The following is a 21,721-nucleotide window of genomic DNA, read 5'->3' as shown; positions in this document are numbered from 1 at the left end:
TAATCAAAATTTTTAAATTCTAATGGTTGTTCAACATACACTTTCTCTTCAATGAATCCATTTAAGAATGTTAACTTGACATCCATTTGGTATAAATTAAATTCATTTTGGGATTTATTAGCTAATTACGTTTTAATAGACTCAAATCTAACTATTAAGCATAACTCTCATCATAGTCTAACCCTTGACCTAACTAAAACCACAAGTTGCTAATCAAACTTTATTTTTAATTACATTTTCTTTAACATCTAATTTATTTCTAAAAACTCGCTCAGTGTCAACTATGGTTTGATTTTTAGGTTTTGATACTAAGCCTCGGAGTGGGTTTCTGTCAAATTATACTAATTCTTCTTGCATAGTTATCACACAATTAAGATCAAGTAATGCTTCATCTATAATTGTAGGTTTAATTTTTAAAATTAAAGTAATTTGACTTAGATTTTTTATAGAATGAGCTAGTTCTAACTTCTTGATTTATATCTCCTAAAATTTATTTAGATGGATGATTGAAACTGACTTTGTGTCCTAGTAGATTGAGATTCAAATTGAGTTGATTCTTCATTTCATTGATATTTAGGTTCAATTTTATTATCTAGTTTGATTTCGTCCAAGTCATCCCCTAAATTTGTGCTTCATAGGGTTAGTTTTTCAAAGTCTAAAAATTTTAGTTGGTTTATCTAAGTCTTGGTCTACTAGAGATTTTTTATGGGTAAGTCTTGGTGTGTTAAATTATAGTTTTTTTTCTCCAACTTTTGAGGTTTTTTTTGTTGTATCTCTCTACTGGTGGTTGAGTATCAAATGAAGATTCCTTCATCAGACTTTATAGAAAAGTTACTTAAGTATTTAACATATATGGTCCTTTGTTGTAATAAATTTCATAAGTTATTTTTAATTAAAGTTTGTTGTACATAACACGTAACACTAATTATCTAGTCCAAAAGTAATCAGGAAATATATATTGAATAAGCATGGTTTTAGCTCAATTTTTTCCTTTCTAGAACTCCATTTTAAAATTCATAATTATACCAATTTCTAAATAGAATTTATTGAACCTTCGTTTTTAAATTCTAATAAAATTATCACTTCTTATCCTTTTAATTTTAATTTTTTTTCTCATTTTCAACTAGTTTGTAAAATTTGGTAAATTCATCTAAGGTTTTATTTTTATGTTTTAAGAATTGAATTAAAGTGAAATGTGAAAAATTATTGATTATCACTAAGCAATATTGACTACCACTCAATGATTTAACTCCATGATTATCAAATAAATCTAAGTGTAGGAATTCTACAGTATAAGTGGTTCTATTTTAATTAGTAAATTTATATATTGATATGATTTGCTTGCTTTCTTGGTATGTGTCACAAATCTTGTCCTTAGGATAAACGAATTTAGGTAAACCTCTAACTAAGCTCTTCTTATTTACTTTTGAAAAATGTTTAATGTGGATGTGAGTCAATCTCATGTACCACAAGAACACTTCCTTATGTTATTAGATACTTGAGTGAGGAACTAGGTAGATTGATAGAGTAAATATATTCTTTCTTAACTTCTATCAATGCCACATTAGATAATTTGAAAGAGGGGCATTTGATGATAACTAAATTTATTCTGAAATATGGATATGTTCTTCAATGACAGAAATGCTTCCCTTCAAACAACTTATGCCAAGATCCACCCAGCAATATGCCAAGGTCCTCAGTGCAATATGTCAAGGTCCTCCGAGTAATGTAGGAAAGTTTCTCCGGATAATCAAATTAAGTCCTTTCAAGCCATATGGGATTTGTCACGCGGTAAAAATTACGCATTTGTTTGTAAAGAACATGAATGAGGTATCCAAGGAGATAAAAGCTTCTAGTTATTGATACGTAGCAGTCATTGAATGAAGAACATGAATGAGGTATCCAAGGCGATTCCCTTGATTCCCTTCTCACCACGCGACGATCAGTAACTGGAGAATGCGAAGTGGATCAAAACTGATTCTCTTAATTTCTTCTCCTCACCACGTGGCGAGTGGCAACCGGAAAAACTGATGTGGATGTCAGAGGTACTCCCCTGATTCTTTCCTATCTTACGTGGCAACCTTTGAGTGGAGGAATGATAACAGATCGCCAACAAACTCACCTTCGTTCACTTGGGTGGGAAGTGGTCAAAGAGTACCCAAAGGCAAATGACGTAAGAGCCCCCTTCGGAGATCTGTATAAGCATCGAGAAGGTATGGTATAGGTTGGTTGGTTCTCTATTCTTCTACTGACGAAGATGGCTCCTTTTCATTAGTTTTTTTCATCATCTTTTTCTTTAGTATTTTTCTTTTTTTCTCTAATCGATAATTAATTTGAGCATCGGAAAGACTATACTGATGAACTAGCCCAAGCCTTAACTTATGTTAATCTCTCAGAACATCGGATCTCAAAAGAGAGTGTGTTCATTTAAAGCATGAAAAACTGAATTCATGAATCTGTAAATAAAACTTACAGTGCTCTTTGGAGAAGAAATCGGAAAAGATTTTGTCGTCAGAAGAACAATCACGGATGAAACTGAAAAGCCATTTAAATTTCACGAACCAAATTCCGAATTGAACCTTACTCGCTCGTTTGTCTTCTCTACTTTTTGTCTTCTTCTTCTTTTATAATTTGGATGCTATAACTGTTACGATATGAAGTTATTGGCATTAATCGCCTTACGTTACTGGCACAGCAGTGATTTCTTGGAGGCGGTTTACGGTGAGAGCCATTTCTAGCACAGTAACGCTAACATCTTCCACTCGTCTAAGTTAAACCATAAAGGCAAATGATCACAAAGATCATGAAGAATAAAGACCAATAATCACAAAAATCATAGATCATGAAGAATAAAGGCCAATAGTCACAAAAATCATGTAAGAACATTCAATTCATACGTCAAGGACAATGGTTCGTGTGATAATAAGCACAATAAGCAATTACTGCTAAGGAAGTTATTAAGCTTAACTTAGCTGCTCTTATAGAACGAATTTGAGACATCAACATCTTACCTTTACCCTATATTAAATCATTTATATCATTATAAATATCTCTAATCCCTCATAATGACTATTATGTGAAGAGCATGTTCAACATCTCCAATCAAAACAATTATTCACAATTTCATTTTATGTACTAAAAAAAAATGTAACTGGTACTAGTAAATAAATGCCAAAAATGTAAATCGATATTAATCTTCCTTTTTAATTAGAATCTATTCATTCTAATCAGTTGTTTTCCTAGTTATGCTCCATAGACCGAATCACCCATAGCTAATAAAAAATATGTTAAAGTATGAGACATTGATTAGAACTTCAAGTAGACATCTAAATAGTCACTTAGGGTAAAATTGATATTAACTTATAATCTCAAGGGTCTCACATAGTAGAGAAATAGGGATTTATTCTCCTATTATCCTTCTTATCACCATTGCCCACATGGTATGAATTACATGCTATAATATTTTTTCTTTACTAAAAAGAGCACATGTTTTTCTCAAAAAAATTAACATCGTACAGATTTTGATCTAGACATGCATGCATAATATCTAATCCTAAATTCAACATATGAATTCCAATCTGACCTTAAGCAGATTTAGTAAATGATGAATTCATTTACTGAAATCATTATATAAATGATCTTATCTTGATACAATTATCAAGATGACCTTAATTTATGGGTATGTCTTTATTCACAACTACATAAGTTTTCTCATAAGTAACGATATTACCTCTATTTATACTTAACAAATAAATATGATTATCTATGTGAGTGGACTAATTTAAATCTACCAATATGCTTATCGAGACTTTATTTAAATGTAAAAAGGACATATACATTGAATAGATCATGACTTTTTCATATATCTAAATGTCTTTATAATATGTTATATTCTTCGAAGTCCCAAAGACTTCATATGTCCTTGAAATGACATTTTAGTCAATGACTTAGTAAAAGAATCTGTAAGCATATTACGTGTAGGGATGCACTCAAGAACTACATTTTTCTTATCAACAATATCTCTTACAAAATTATACTTAATTTCTATATGTTTGTCTTTGTTATGATATTTGAGATCTTTGAAAAAAGTTATTGTACCTTGACTATCACAGTATACTGTAAAAGGACTCCCACTATCCTAAGTAAATTTTAAATGCTTCAGGAACCTTCTTAACCAGACAACCCCTTGCACAACCGTTGCACAAGCCACATGCTCAACTTCCATTGTTGACAGGGCTACACAAGCCTATTTCTTGTTGTTCCATGAGATGACACCACCATTCAGTAAGAAGGTATAGGCTGATGTGAATTTTCTGTTATCAAGGTCTCCTGCCCAATCTGCATCTATGTAGCCACTCAGACTCATATTTGATCCTTAGAAACATAGACAATAATCCACTATCCCTATAAGATATTTGTATCATCTTCACCACTTTCCAGTGTCTTGATCTTGTGTTTTAACTAAGCCATCAGCATAGCTTATATCAGAATGAGTACACAACATAGTGTATATTAAACTGGCAATAGCACTGACATATGATTTTTCTTCATTTCGATTATTTCTTCAGGAGTTTTGGGATACATACTTTTACTTAGAATAGTACATCTTACTACAGGTGTCTGTTCAATGTTACAATCTAACATATTGAAGTGTAGTAGCATTTTAGTAATATAAGCCTCTTGAGACAAATCCAAAAGTCTTTTTGATCGATCTTTAATGATCTTCACTCCTAAGATGTACTCAGCTTCTCCCATATCTATTATGTCAAATTATGATAAAAGCCATGATTTAACTTCTATCACACATTTTATGTCACTTCCAACTATTAGCATATCATCAATATATAATAATAATATAACAAACTTTATTTTTTCTATTCTTAAGTAAACACAATGATCCTCATTGATTATTTTAAAATCATACGATAAAATGACTTCATTAAATCTTATGTTCCATTGTCTTGACGTTTGCTTTAGCCCATATATAGATTTCTTAAGTCTACAAACTCTATTCTCTTGGCTTTCAACAATGTAACTTTCTAGTTGTGCTATAAAGATTTTCTCGTCAAGATTACCATTAAGGACAACTACTTTTATATTCATTTAATGAAATTTAATGTCAAATTGTGCTACTATAGTTAGGATGACACATATTGACATAAACTTCACAACTGGAGAGAACGTATCTTTAAAATCAATACCTTCCATTTGAGTATATCCTTTTGCAACTAAACGAGCTTTGTATCAATTAATCGATCTATCTGCTTTGCTCTTAATTTTGAGAATCAGAGAATCCATTTATCCCCATAGTCCTTTGATTCGGAGGAAGATCGACTAAATCTTAAACTTGATTCTTTCTCATGAACTCAATCTCCTCATCTATTGTAATTTTCCATTTTCTCTTATTGAACATCTCAAAACTTCCTCAACTGTTCGAGATTCCTCATTATCAACTGAAAAAATCATCAATGCCTCATTCTCAATGTCAAACTTTCTCCGATGAATAATCTGATGACTACTTCTTCGTAAGTTAGATGGTTGAGAAATTGACTCATTCATCGGCAAGTCACTCCTACTAAGTTGACTAGATTTAGACATCTCTCGTGATACTTGATTTGTTAATAAACGAACATTATTCTCTTCCTCTATCGCAAATAGAGGAATTATTTTATTAACTTCACCTCTTGTTGGGAACTCAGTTTCGAGAAAAGTAGCTGTTACGAACCGCAAGTGCACAGTTACGTCGTTAGTAATACAAAAGATTATTGATTCCACAGGGATTGTTGATTAAGCACTAGTTAACTTTGCACAACGAATTATCTAGACAATCTAAAATTGTTCACAAATGCTAGAGAGAAAGAAAAGAGAGGAGAGATAGTAAAAAGCGTAAGTGAATGAAGGGGAATAGATACTAGGATTTGAGTTTCGTTGCGATGCTAGTTAATGTCCCTATGCATTGTTCATCTCCCTAACTCCATGCTTACACTCGTGTAAGAGTTTTAACTAGAGTTCGATACAACCCAGCGAAGATTGCACCGAAGAGTCTACCCAAGTACTAACACCATTAAGTAGAAGAGTTAATTTAAGAAGTCCGATTATAGGACTATCCTTCTGTCACAAGGGCCCTCAGTCCACGTTCCTAGATTACACAAATTACTTTCTAACGGTAGATTAATGCAATTAAGTAGAAGAGGTAATTTACGAAGTCTGATTATAGGGTTATCCTTCTATCACCAAGGCCCTCGGTCCACGTTCCTAGATTACACGGATCACTTCCTAACATTAATTTGGAAGAACCCTCTAAACTCTAATTAATTTTCCTAATAAGGATCAGTCCCTATGTTAAGATCTTTTGACTCTAGAAATTGGGTAAATATCGATGTCCTCTATTACGAAGGGTATAATATGTCCGGTTGAATGGGTATCCTTCTGTCACAAGGATCCCCTGATTATCTAATCTAGTAGCGACCTTAACATAAAGATAAATCCCTTATATGTACATGAATTGTCCTCACACATATTTCGTCAAACACATACAAGCAACGATACACAATAGAATCTTATATAAACACTTCATAGAATAGGAAAATATCCAAATACATAGTTCATACATCACAACTACTTCATACATTCTAGATCTGAAGATCTACTCCATTACAAGGGAATTACAACCAAAGACAATAAGTAAAGTAATCTACAACTCAATACATGGAGATAGAGAGAAGAGAATGCTTATCTTTGAGGCGTAGCGTCCTTGGAAGCGCTCCCTTGCACCGAAGGAGGACGGATTAGCGAAGAAGGAAGATCTAGGGCCTTCCCAAAGGGTACAAACCTTCTCCAAGCAATGGGGAAGAGCCCCAAGACAAAGATTAATGAAAAGGGGAGAAAACCCCCCTTTTATAGGCTTAGACACGGGTCATGACATGGCCCGTCCACACGGCCATGTCTTGTTTCTTCTCTAGACTAGTGACACGACCATGTGGCTCACACGGCCATGTTCTACTTTAGTTCTAGATGGGCTACACGGTCATGTAGCTCACACAGCCTAACTCTTTTTGACATCTGGAATGTTGCACGACCATGTGGCTCGCATGGCCTAGTTGTTCTTGCTCTCTGGAAATGTTGCACGGTCGTGTAGTTCACACACCCCTTGTATGGCCCTTGGCATGGCTCTGCACAACTAATAGCTATGTCTTATTGCAATGTCTTTTAGACCATGAAGATGGGGGTTTTCTAGTTGAAGTCTTCAGCAAAGTTGTAGATCTTGAAGTTATCCACATTTTGATATAAAGAACAACCCGTAACTCCAACCGACTACAAAGTTATGGTCATTGTTGTTTTAGTTTGCAATGTTGAAAATTCCACACAGCCTTCACACGACCGTGTGGATTCCACACGACCTCCACACGACCGTGTGATTTCCACACGGCCAGAACATGGAAAAACGTAGTTTTCGCATGCCCGTGTGAGTTCCATACGACCCAGACACTTTGGAAGCTCTAGACTTCATTTAAACTCCGTTTTTGCTCCAAATCATGTCCTATCAATCAAAACAAGCAAAGAACATATCTCTGAATAGAATATAATGGAAGTATGACATTATAATAAAATATGGTGCAATAAATATAAATTATGTTAATGAAATATGTTGACCTCCGTAAGTGTACGGAAATGTCGCAAGTAATATAAAAGATTATCGTATCCACAGGGGCTGGAATAAGCACTAGAAATGTTTCAACACGAGTTAGCTAAATAACTAATCAATTGGTTTCCAAAAGCTAAATGTAACTGATGAAAAGTAAACATAGAAATGAAAGATCAACAAACAAGATTATGGGCTATGATAAAGGAATGTTCTAGGAGTTTTGGTTTCTTTATAGACTCCTCAATGTAAATGATCTACCAAATCCTATTTCTCAATTGTCCAACATTTATAGAAGGTTGCCGGTTCTCTCTTGCAATAGACAATCGGCCTAGGACTGAAATTTATACCTAAATGTGATCAATTAGATATGAACTTATGTTGTCCTTACACGGGCATGTTCCTGTCACGAAGATCCCTCGGATAATCAACACAAAGATCATACTTCTCAACCCATAAGATATAAAGATTAATCCGTAAATCTATCCTACCCTCTTGAATTATCCTATTTTTCCCTAAATCTTATCCCTCAAACGTCCTTACACGGGCTTGCACCTTTCGCGTGCTTCCCTCGGAAAATCGAATGGGAGATAATCTCTACAAGATCCATAGGGCATTCAAACAATCAATCAAGAATGTGAATTAGGTCAACATCACAACAATTCATTCAAAATTGAATTGATACAAACAAGACAATATCATAGAAACAAGGAAATGACAAATCCACAAGAGTTTACATCAATTCATCATACAAATACTCCCTCCATCCTAAAACAAAGAGATCTACTCCATGAATCGAAGAGAGAAATCCGAAAATACAAATATTACAAGCATTTCTTTGATCCCCAATCCAAGAAGAGGAGAGAAAGAAAACTTATCTAAGATGAAGCTTGGTCTTCGGATCCAATCCACGCTCTCGGAGTCGAATTCATTGAAGATCTTCCTTAGATCGCCTAGAAATCCTCCCAAGATTGGAAGGAAAGACCCAAATTTTACTTTCTCCCAAAGGGGAGAAGATCCCCTTTCAAATCAAGAAGAAGGGCTTATATAGAGGTGAGTTTTGGGCGCCACATGGCCCCGTGGCATGGCCGTGTGAGATCCACACGGCCAGAGCCACTCTCCTCTCTGCCAACTTCATACGGCCGTGTGGTGTACACGACCGTGGCCTTCACCTTCCATAATCCGCAAGCATGGCCGTGTAGATCTACACGGCCTGGACTGCTCCTGCCTCTAGAAACCTGGCATGGTCGTGTGGTGCACACGGCCATGTCATGTTCTTCTTCTGTTTTCTTTACACGGTCGTGTAGATCTACACGGTCATGTAAGGTTTCAACACTGGATGACCTACACGGTCATGTGCCACATACGACCATGTTGTTCTCCTTCTCTGTTAAGGTTATATGGTCGTGTGGATTCACACAGCCATGTCATACTTCTCCTCTAGAAACATTACACGGTCATGCGGCTCACACGGCCATGTGGAGTTCACACCCCCTTACATCACATGGCCATGTGGCTCACCCCCCCCCCCCCCTTTGCATAGCTATATCTTATTGCAACGTCTTTTACTCCATCAAGATGGGATTTTCTCTGGTTGATGTCTTCTTCAAAGTTGTATAGATTGAAGTTATCTACAAATTTGTTCAAAGAACTTCCCAAAACACCAAAGGAGCACAAAGTTATGCCTGTTTTACTCTTGGTGTGCAATGCAGGAATTCCATACGGTCGTGTGCTAAGGCCGTGTCTCATAGAAACGCATTTTAGACCTTCAGGACGTAGTTTTCTCTGGTTGAAGTCTTCATAAGAGTTGTAGATATTAAAGTTATCTACATTTTAATATCTGGAACGGCACATAAATCCAACCTAGAAGAAAGTTATGATCATTTTACTTTTGGTCTGCAGTGCTGAATTTTCACACGGCAGTGTGATGTTCACACGGCTTTCACACGGCCGTGTAATGTTCACATGGCCTTCACACGGTCGTGTGAAGTTCACACGGCCTAAACTTTGGAAAATAATATTTTTGCATGCCCGTGACACTCCGAAAGCTCTAGACTTCATTTAAGCTCCGTTTTTGCTCCAAAGTTGTATCCTATCAATCAAAACAAGCAAAGAGTAGATCTCCGAACAAAATATGATAAAAATATGACATTATAATGAAATAGGGTACAATAAACATAGATTATGCTAATGAAATATAAGTAGATGTGCGTCAAAGTATGCATAAAAGTATATATAATCTATGCACATCACACCCTCAGACTTAAACCTTTGCTTGTCCTCAAGCAAAATGCTGCAATCTACATTCATATGTTCTACAACACATTCATAAACCCTAATGTACTTTCCTAACTCTATCAAAAAGTTTCACTAACAAGCATGATCATGAAAACAAAGTCAAGTATGACTCAAGTGTTGGAGTGTATACTGAAAGCCTAAGCTTTGTAAACATTCATTATGAATAAAGAATCACATTTGGTCAAATTGTCTACATTTAGTTGTAGTTGTTCAATTAATTTATATTATAGATAACATAGTATGTGGTGTCACATGCAGAAGATAATGTTATCAATACCTTATAAATTATAAACAGTAGCTCATGACCAAAATGGAAAGGAACAAACCATTAGAAGGTCGTAGTGTAATTAGGTATTAGTTTATCTTGACTATATAATTACACTAGTACACTCAGAGTGTATTGAGTAGGACCATTTGAGGTCGTTTCTTTTATACTGACTTTATAAAGGAACAAAGACCTCAGTTATTATGGAAGTGTGTGCTCTTAATCCTAATATAATAACAAGCACATATATTTGATATTTATTTCTTTAATTTATCAATGGGTGAGATTTAGTTCGATGAATCAATAAACCCGATAAGTTGGGAAATGATATCACTTATAGTGTGTGTTGTTGATTATAGAAGGAAACTGTGTCCTAGAGATACTAGGTTGATAATGTCCTCAAGAGGAGCTCATAAGGATTGTCATGTTAAACCCTGCAGGTGGACTTAGTCCGACATGATGATAAGGTTGAGTGGTACTACTCTTGGACTAAGATATTAATTAAATGAGTTGTCAGTAACTCACTTAATTAGTGGACATTCGATATCTTAAACACAGGGAGACTAACACACTCATAATAAGAAGGAGCCCAAAAATGTAATTTGGGATTGGTGCGGTAGTTCAATAATAGTTCTCTAGTGGAATGAATTATTATTGATAAAATTAAGTGTTGGGACCAAAAGTAGCTAGAGGGGGGGTGAATAGCTCGTCGCGTTCGCTCGGTGCTCGGCGGTGCTTGTTTCTTCAAAGATGTGCAGCGGAAATACAAAGAAACAATCACACAACGCTAACACGGTTGGTTTACTTGGTATCCACCTCACAAGAGGTGACTAATCCAAGGATCCACACCAACACACACACCCTCCACTAATAAAACTCTCCTTTATGGTAACTACCAAGGGCGGAGAAGCCCTACAAGACTCAATACAAGAAGAGAGGGAAAGGATACAAGAAATACAAGCTTACAAGCTTACAATGAGTATAAACCCTAACCCTAGCTTCCCTTCTTGGCTTTGATCCGCCTCTTGACTTGGAGAACTTTCAAGATCCTTCAAGAACTGGCGATCTGAGCTTTGTGAGTGCTGTGGAGGAGCTGGCGAGAGATCTGGAGTGAATCGGAGAAGAGATTTTTGAAGACAACGTTCGCCTGCGGCTATAAACCCGACGCAACGGTCGGATCCCGATCGATTCGAATGTTCCCAATCGATCGGGGAGGCTTTGGATCGATCCACGGATCGATCCAGAGCGCCTCTGTGCTCTGGGAAAAACGCCTGGATCGATCCATGGATCGATCCAACGCTTATCGCGCGAAGCAGCCGCGTCCCAATCGATCCACTGATCGATTGGGACATCTGGATCGATCCACGGATCGATCCAGAGGCTCTCTGTTCGCTTAGGAAAGGTCTGGATCGATCCACTGATCGATCCATCTCCTGGATCGATCCAGCACTTGGTTTTTGCCCAAAACCAAGTCCCAAGCCTCTCAAACCAACATCCGGTCAACCTTGACCTGTTGGTACATCATGCCTAGCATCTGGTCACTCCTTTGACTTACTAGGACTTCCCACCAAGTGTCTGGTCAATCCCTTTGACCCACTTGGACTTTTCTATTCATGCCAAGTATCTGGTCACTCCCTTGACCTACTTGGACTTCCATCAGATGTCTGGTCAATCCCTTTGACCTATCTGTATTTTCTCGTGCCAAGTATCCAGTCAATCCTTTGACCTACTTGGACTTCCCAACACCAGATGTCCGATCATCCTTGATCCATCTGGATTTTTCCTTGCCTGGCTTCACTCACCAGGACTTTCACCTAGCTTCACTCACTAGGGTTTTCCATCTGCCTAGCTTCACTCACTAGGGCTTTCACCTGGTTTCACTCACCAGGACTTTCACCTAGCTTCACTCACTAGGGTTTTCCATCTGCCTAGCTTCACTCACTAGGGCTTTCCTTCTGCCTGACTTCACTCACCAAGACTTCCATTCTACCTAACATCCCAGTTAGGACTTCCCAGTCAAGTATCCGGTCAACCTTGACCTACTTGACTCATCTTCAATCAATTTCTTATTTGTCAAACATCTAAACTCAAACCAAGACTCAGCTTGGTCAACCAGGTCAACCTTGACCTGAGGGATGTTGCACCAACAATCTCCCCCTTTTTGATGTTTGACAATAACACAATAACACTTACAATATCACATGTAAGTTAGGCTAATCCTATAGCCTCAATCTTCATGCCACTAGGTAATGAACACATAAATTAAGCTCTTCATTCTCCCCCTAAGAGGGCACACTCCCTCTAGGTAATGAAAGCCTAACTTACACCCATTCACAGGTCCTTTCATTCTCCCCCTATTGGCACACATCAACCCATCTTTGGGCATACATCAACTCATGCCCCAATTTTGGATACACATCAACAAATCCATTTGTTGACGACTCTCCCTCTGAAGAGTTGCTCATCGTTGTTCACAACATCACTCGTTGTGATCAACACGATAAAGAAGGTCCCATACCCTTCATTTATCCTTAACTTCTCCCTCATTGTAGACAAATACTCAACCTTGAGCATTTTCTAACCACGTGAGTTCCCACTTGAAATAATGAGGATATCCACTCCCCATTTCAAGTTCAAAAGCCCATACATGAGTATTTTCTTTAAAGAAGGTTAACCACCTTCCAAGGTTTATGAAAAATAATTGTTCATGTCTTTAAAGAGTCCCTCCCCCTAAAGACATGGTGGTAACTTCTGTCATTGTACCAACAATGACTTGGAATCCCTAAACCTTTAGGAAACCCAAATTTAGAAGTTTTGAGGTTAAATACTCAAAATTTGAAGCAAACCTCAACCTAAACTTCAATGAAGCCTTCCTTAACCAATCCATCCTTGTTTTCACATGAAAACACCCTTTGTATGTATACAAATGTATTTTAGGGGTTTGGAATGGTTACTTAGACTCAAAGAGGTTCAAAGATGCTGAAATCAGGCCTTCCCAGCCAAAATCAGCAACATAGATCGATTGGAGTTGGGTTCCAATCGATTGAACCTTTCTGAATCGATCCACTGATCGATTCAGACTACCTGGATCGATCGGCTGATCGATCCGGCGAGCTTCTGCTCGCGGGAGAATTGCCTTCTGAATCGATCCACGGATCGATTCGGGCACTCCAATCGATCCATGGATCGATCGAAGTTCTGATAGTTGCTGAAATTCCATTTCAGTCAACTTCAGAAACCCCTAGAAAATTCTACAAAAATCCAAAAATCATAAAATTTAGTGTAGACATTATTTAGGGCATACTTAATCATGGAAAAATAGTTTCCTATGAAAATACATCATACTTTCAAAAATTGACACAAGCTTGAAAACTTGCTAAAACTTTAGCGTTTTCTTCAAGTTTGTGTCTAACTATTCAATGGTGATTACTATCAAAAGATAGCCTTCACCATGGTTTTCCAAAAGCATTTTAAAAACATTTTTAAAACCAATATCCCATCATATTCCTTGGGCATAATGCACATGACTTGTACATTAGCTTTCCCAATGATGGGAATACACATAACTATGTGTTTTGATGAACCTAAAACTCAAAAGAATGCACTAAATCAACATCTTGAGTTTTGTTCATCTTCCTAACATCTCACTTGTATCTAATGTGCACTAAAGCACATACAAGTCACCTTATAGTCTTTGTGAGATGTAGATTTTGGTTTTGCCCTAATCTGGGGATCATGCATGTCTATCTAGGCATTTTAAAGATATTAGACATCCACCTAGGATGTCACTTGTTAATAAGTGTTGTTAAACGCCATTTGTCCTTAATTACAAGGAAATAAACTAATGCATGATAATGTTATGGCATACATCAAAATAAAATAACTTTCAAAAGAAAGATTCCTATAACTACATGATGTATGAATGTCATGACATGATATTTTTGGATTTTGCATAATAAAACATGAATGCAAAAATAGACATGATGTCATGGCATATGATGGGCAAACAATCATGGCAAGATTTAGCATAAATAAAGTATACCTAGATTAACTATCTAAGTATCCTTAAAATCTTAGCTAAACTTACAACTTAAACCTAGATTGCCCTAAAGTGCTTCAAGAAAATGCTAAAGCCTAAATTGGCATTTCTAATTCCCTTGATTAATGTATGCCAATTGAAAGTAAGCATATCCTCAAATGTTGACATATTTCATTTTTCCACAAGAGTAGCACTTTTAAATTAAGGCCCGGATTGCCTTAAATTTCCTAAAAACATACCAAAATCCCAACTTGGTAGTTCTTATGAATTTCCCAATATGTGCCATTTAAGATTAAAATCAATTCTTCCACCATTAGACACATTTTACTCTTTCAAGGAGTAAATAATAATTCCATTTCATTTTCAAAGGTTAACAAAAACCTTGAAAATGCTCCTTGAGTGTCAATTTCCTCAAAGTTGGGTTAACTACCCTTCTAATTGGAGTTGACACTCTCTAACCCATTTATGGGGTAGAGAAAATGCTCCTCGGAACCCAACACCTATTGGTGCTCCTTGGATGCTCTAGGTATTCACTAGGGATAACTTCCCTAGATACCTTCCTAGTGACCTTGTTGGGCTTCTTAGAAGCCTTGGTCACATTTTCTAGGTCAACTCTAGGGATAGCCTCTCTTGTGACCTTGTTAGTGACTTTCTTAGACTTCTTAGAAGTCTTAGTCACTTTGGTTGCAAAGATACTTCTAGGGATATCTTCCCTTGTATCTTGGACTTGACCTCTAGACTTAGGGTTTGTTCCATAGCTATATGGAACTCTATGATAACTAGGCACATCCTTTTTAGCTTTGGGTTTGTATCCCAAATCTCTATGACCATTGGATGACCTTTGTGCTCCTAGACCTAGGCTATGCTCATTTTGGCCTAATAGGATATTTTCCATCCTTCTTAGGGTCTTTTCCATTTTATCAAGTCTTGACCTCAAGACTTGATTTTCCATCACTAAGTCCTTATTTTTTGATTTTCCATTAAGTCCATGAGCATTTTTGTTTCTAGGCTTGTAGCTACAATCCTTAGAGTTCTTGCCTAGACTTTTACCTACATTCCTAGCCTTAGGTGTGGTGGTTTTAGCATGTAGGGCCATATGTTTTTCCTTAACACTATCATGCTTCCTATTTTCATGGTAAATAGCATTAAAATGATATAAGTTAGAACTATCATGCTTTTTACCATTATTTAACGGGGTAGGCTCAATAAAAGTTACCTTCCTTTTTACCTTAGAGACTCCCCCTTGACTTGAGCTTCCTCCTTGAGCCTTGACCATCTTCTTCCCCTTAGGGCATTGACTCCGATAATGCCCCTTTTTATTGCAAGAGAAGCATATGATATGCTTCTTGCTCTTCTTTGTTCCGGGAATGGTCTCCTCGGGCTTCTCCTTGCCCTTTTGCGTCACTTGACCCTTCTTCTTGGCCAAGTTGGGACACTTGCTCTTGTAGTGCCCACTTTCCCTACACTCAAAACATATTATATGATTTTTATTTTTAATTGAAACATTTATACCTTCTTGTGTAGGGATGGCACTTGCTCCTCCATTTGCTATTTCTTGAATTTCGGAGGTGGCACCATCTTCTTCTTCTTCACTTGACCCGGATGTAGAAGCTTCTCCTTCTTCTTGATCCGGCGTCACCAAAGATTGCTCCCCCTCAATCCTAGAGGTGGAGGCTTCATCATCTTGAACATGACACAAGGAGTATGCTCCCTCCTTGTTCCCTTCGTTGCATTCCCTTGAGGATGAAGCTTCTTGGATTTCCTCTTCTTCGGAGGTTGAGCATCTCTCAACCTCGGAGTCCTCCTCTTGGTCTTGCTCCAAAGAGTCATCCTCTCTGGATTCTTCATGATCTTGTACAGTGGAGGGGATCTCTTCATGAAGCTTGGCCAATTTGCTCCATAGCTCCTTTGCATCTTCAAACTCTCCAATTTTGCAAAGGATGGTGCTTGGCAATAAATTGACCAAAAGCTTGGTCACTTTGTCATTGGCCTCGCACCTTTGGACTTGCTCCGGGCTCCATTTGCTTTTCTTTAGAACTTTGCCCTTTGAATTTCTTGGAGCCTTGAAGCCTTTCATTAGAGCAAACCATTGCTCTATCTCCATCATAAGAAAATTTTCGATTCTTGATTTCCAAGAATCGAAACTCGTAGAAGTGTATGGTGGAGCCACCCTGTGTCAAATCCAAGCCCATCTTGGAATTGCATCTTGAAGTTGAGTTTGATAAAGTCTTGAACTTGAAGAATTTGCTCCAACTTCTTCACCCTCTAGCTTTTCTTGTTATACTTGACCCTTCCGGCGATGATTCCGGTGAAGAGCGGCCTCGCTCTGATACCACTTGTTGGGATCAAAAGTAGCTAGAGGGGGGGGGGGTGAATAGCTCGTCGCGTTCGCTCGGTGCTCGGCGGTGCTTGTTTCTTCAAAGATGTGCAGAGGAAATACAAAGAAACAATCACACAACGCTAACACGGTTGGTTTACTTGGTATCCACCTCACAAGAGGTGACTAATCCAAGGATCCACACCAACACACACACCCTCCACTAATAAAACTCTCCTTTATGGTAACTACCAAGGGCGGAGAAGCCCTACAAGACTCAATACAAGAAGAGAGGGAAAGGATACAAGAAATACAAGCTTACAAGCTTACAATGAGTATAAACCCTAACCCTAGCTTCCCTTCTTGGCTTTGATTCACCTCTTGACTTGGAGAACTTCCAAGATCCTTCAAGAACTGGCGATCTGAGCTTTGTGAGTGCTGTGGAGGAGCTGGCGAGAGATCTGGAGTGAATCGGAGAAGAGATTTTTGAAGACAACGTTCGCCTGCGGCTATAAACCCGACGCAACGGTCGGATCCCGATCGATTCGAATGTTCCCAATCGATCGGGAAGGCTTTGGATCGATCCACGGATCGATCCAGAGTGCCTCTGTGCTCTGGAAAAACGCCTGGATCGATCCATGGATCGATCCAGCGCTTATCGCGCGAAGCAGCCGCGTCCCAATCGATCCACTGATCGATTGGGACATCTAGATCGATCCACGGATCGATCCAGAGGCTCTCTGTTCGCTTAGGAAAGGCCTGGATCGATCCACTGATCGATCCATCTCCTGGATCGATCCACTGATCGATCCAGCACTTGGTTTTTGCCCAAAAACAAGTCCCAAGCCTCTCAAACCAACATCCGGTCAACCTTGACCTGTTGGTACATCATGCCTAGCATCTGGTCACTCCTTTGACTTACTAGGACTTCCCACCAAGTGTCTGGTCAATCCCTTTGACCCACTTGAACTTTTCTATTCATGCCAAGTATCTGGTCACTCCCTTGACCTACTTGGACTTCCATAAGATGTCTGGTCAATCCCTTTGACCTATCTGTATTTTCTCGTGCCAAGTATCCAGTCAATCCTTTGACCTACTTGGACTTCCCAACACCAGATGTCCGATCATCCTTGATCCATCTGGATTTTCCCTTGCCTGGCTTCACTCACCAGGACTTTCACCTAACTTCACTCACTAGGGTTTTCCATCTGCCTAGCTTCACTCACTAGGGCTTTCACCTGGTTTCACTCACCAGGACTTTCACCTAGCTTCACTCACTAGGGTTTTCCATCTGCCTAGCTTCACTCACTAGGGCTTTCCTTCTGCCTGGCTTCACTCACCAAGACTTCCATTCTACCTAACATCCCAGTTAGGACTTCCCAGTCAAGTATCCGGTCAACCTTGACCTACTTGACTCATCTTCAATCAATTTCTTATTTGTCAAACATCTAAACTCAAACCAAGACTCAGCTTGGTCAACCAGGTCAACCTTGACCTGAGGGATGTTGCACCAACATTAAGTTGTGTGTTCGGGGCGAACACGGGATGCTTAATTTTATCGGGAGACCAAAACCAATTTCTCCTCTCGGTCCCTATCGTAGCCTCTTATTTATAGAGTACTATACCCACCTATACCCACCTTCTATACCCACCAATAGGGGGCCGACCAAGCTAGCTTGGGAACCAAGCTAGGGCCGGCCTAGGTATAAATTGGGTGGTCGACCCTAGCTTGAACCCAAGCTAGTGGGGGCCGGCCAAATTAAATTTAAAAAGAATTTTAATTTTAATTTTTATTATGTGGAAGAAATAATTTATTAAAGAGAATTAAATTAAAATATCTCTCTTGTAAAAGATCTATAAAAGATTAAAGAAAGAGATTAGATCTCTTTCCTTATTTGTAGATGGGTGAAATGCTTTATTTTCTCTTTAAAATTATTCACATGTTGATAAAATTAAAATTATGGAAATTTCTTTTTATCAACCATGAAGAGATTTTAAAAGGAAATTTTATTTTTTTAAAATTTCCAAAGACAAATAAGGAAGTTTTAATTGTTGATTAAAATTATCCTATTTGCTCTACATGAGGTGGCCGGCCATTGGAGATTAATTGGGGAAATATTATTTTATTTTTCTCAATTAAATCATGTCAAGGGAATTAAGGAAATTTTATTGTAATTAAATTTCCTAATTTGCCTAGGCCAAGGAATATAAAAGAAGGGGTGAGGGTGCCTTCACAAGACACAACCTCTATTATTTTCTCTCCCTCTTTTCCTTGGTGTTGTGGCCGGCCATCATCCTCTCCCTCTCTTCCTCTTGTGGTGGCCGAATACTTCATCCCTCTTGGAGTTCTTGTGGTGGCCGGATACTACTTGGAGAAGAAGAAGAAGAAGGAGAGAAAGCTAACATCTCTTGGAGCTTGGTTGGTGTTTTGATCTTCTTCCTTGGTGAAGCTTCCTTATTGTTGGCCGAACCTAGCTAGGAGGAGAAGAAGGTGGTTGGTGATTTCTCATCTCGGAAGATCGTTGCCCACACAACGTCCGAGGTTAGAAGAGGAATACGGTAGAAGATCAAGAGGTCTTTCTAAAAGGTATAACTAGTAATTTTTCTTTCCGCATCATACTAGTTATTTATGGAAATAATACCAAATACAAGAGGCTTACGATTCTAGAATTTTGAATATGTTTTTCGATGTTGTGTTCTTTTGTTTTTTCTTTTCCTTGTGATTTGATTGTTCTTTTCGGTTAACCTAAAGTTATTTTAGGAAATTAAATATTAGCTTTCCATAAGAGGTTTTGTCTAGTCGGTGGTGGTTGCTCCCATATCCAAGAAGGTCATGTGCCTCGCCACGTCAGTACTGGAAACCAATTATGGAAATTAATATTTAATGGAATTAATAACTTAAGGTAACTTGGGTCGAACGTGTTAAGTTCCGCAGGAGATCCAAGTCAAAACCTAAAAGAACAAATAGATTAAGTTTTGGATCAAACGTGTTAAGTTCCGTAGGCAATCCAAAATTTAATTTAAAAGAACACATGGTAGCTAGGAAAAGGTTCAGACCTTTGTACAAAATTTTTGTACAGTGGAACCTCTAGGTTTTCCGAGTAGCAACCAACAATTGGTATCAGAGCTAGGGTTTTGCCTCTGTGTATTTGGTATTAGTTTAATTATGCACATGTCATACATAATTTAGGCAGATTAATAGTAGGATGTGCTAACTTTGTGGATGCAGGATCCAACTATTATGGCTTTTAGTTATTATGTGTGTGATTGGACCCTTGGACATGTCAAGGGCATTTATATGTGTGTGCATGATTGTATTTAAATACAGCAGGAGCTGTATTTAGTTTTATTAGGATTTTATTTTTGATCTAGATACATGTACATTCCTTTTATGGAATATAGGATCAAAATGTAAAATTCTATTTATGTCGCGGATCGAATCTTGCAACGCGTGGAACCTTCTAAGGACCAGAGGCGCAGCGGAACTAGGAGCAAGATGGATGCGACAGCTAGACCCGGTGGCGGTGGCCAAATATGGCAGCAGCTTGGGATGACAACACACGGAGGACAACTAGAGACAAAAGCCATAATAGTTGAAAATTAGATTTTCTATTTATTGCTTTTATATTGTGCTGTGTGTGCATGTTAGTTTACAAGTTTAGTAGGCTAGCATAGTTAAAATTCCTCATTTATAAATAACTAAGTGGGAGAGGGATTTTTAAGTAAATCCCATGGTCTCCATTACTGGTTTGTAAGTGATGCAAACAAGCTTGCGCGTTGGCTCTGAGTGCCTTCCTCCATAACGGATGAGCTTGTTTGCGGATCACTAGAACAGACTTCCATTTTTGGATGACTATAGGAAGTTAATTAAGAGCGTGTGATCTTCCCCAACGGAAGGGGCATAATCTTATTAATGGACTTAGTGTCAAGTAGTGGTATACACTTAGACACATCTAATAGTATCCTCTCCATCGGAGTCACTGCTATTATTTGTGTGACCAAATGATACCAACTATTAATTTTATTTGTCAAAAAGTTAGGTTGACAAGATAATAAAATTAATGGGTTAAAACCCTCCTTTTACAAATGTTGAATTAGTATACATCCACACTAACGTGGCATACAAAATTCACGGTATTTTGAGGTGTTGGTTAATTTAAAATAGTATTGTTTGAGGAATCAATATTATTCTAAATTTAGAGTTCTGACCAAAAGTTATTTGTGATTCTTAGGATGACTTTCAACCCACTGTCCATCATACTTCAACAGAATAGACTTACTGGACATAATTACATAGATTGGAAAAGGAACCTGGACATTGTCCTTACTGCTGAAAGCTATAAATTTGTACTGCCTGAGCAGTGCCCTGAAGCACCTACTGGTGAATCTACCCAAGAGGAGATTGAATATCATAGGAAATGGGTAAAAGCAGATGAGATGGCGCGGTGTTACATTTTGGCTTCAATGTCAAATGTATTGCAACATCAGCATCAAGATTTACCAACAGCCTATGATATTATGAACAATCTCAAGGAACTCTTTGGTCATCAGGATAGGGCTTCTAGGCAAGAAGCCATGAGAAAGATAATGACAGCCACCATGCAAGAGGGTACTCCTGTGAGGGATCATATCCTAAAGATGATGGCTTATCTGAACGAGATACAGATCCTTGGAGGAGAAATTGATGGGGAAACCCAGATCGATATGATCCTCCAAACGCTACCTAGAAGTTTTGAGCAGTTCCGCCTGAACTATAATATGAATAAGAGGATTTATTCATTAGCGGAACTACTGACAGAACTTCAAGCAGCAGAAGGATTATTTCGTCACAATGCTCAAATTCACTATGCTGAAAATGGTTCTACTTCTAAACCGAGAGGAAAGAAGAAGAAGAAACAAGCTGGTTCAGCAAAGAAAGTGAATAAATCTCAGAGTACGGGATTTAAAGCTGGAGTGAAGAAGCCGAAGGGCAAGTGCTTCATCTGCAAGCAGGCAGGACATTGGAAGGCGGACTGTCCTCGTAGGAACCAAAACAAAGGTATATCTCATGCTCTAGTTGTTGAAACATGTTTAGCGGTGTTATCTACCAGCACCTGGTGTGTAGATACGGGAGCCACTGATCATGTCTGCAATTCCTTGCAGGGGTTCCAGGAAACCCGA

General features: G+C 38.1%; 1 protein-coding gene across 1 annotated transcript; it reads left to right on the top strand.

Annotated features, from left to right (window-relative positions):
• Positions 1 to 20,806: 20,806 nt before the first annotated feature.
• Positions 20,807 to 21,457, top strand: LOC122003445 (the record flags this gene model as incomplete). Its single annotated transcript, XM_042558548.1, has 1 exon — positions 20,807 to 21,457. A coding segment is annotated over one exon (651 nt), but the record flags the coding sequence as incomplete, so codon positions are not given.
• Positions 21,458 to 21,721: the final 264 nt, after the last annotated feature.

Source organism: Zingiber officinale, chromosome 7B, assembly GCF_018446385.1.
Source record: "Zingiber officinale cultivar Zhangliang chromosome 7B, Zo_v1.1, whole genome shotgun sequence".
Lineage (NCBI taxonomy): Eukaryota > Viridiplantae > Streptophyta > Magnoliopsida > Zingiberales > Zingiberaceae > Zingiber > Zingiber officinale.
The sequence above is the reverse complement of the archived record's forward strand: the minus strand, read 5'-3'. Positions and strand labels throughout refer to the sequence as shown.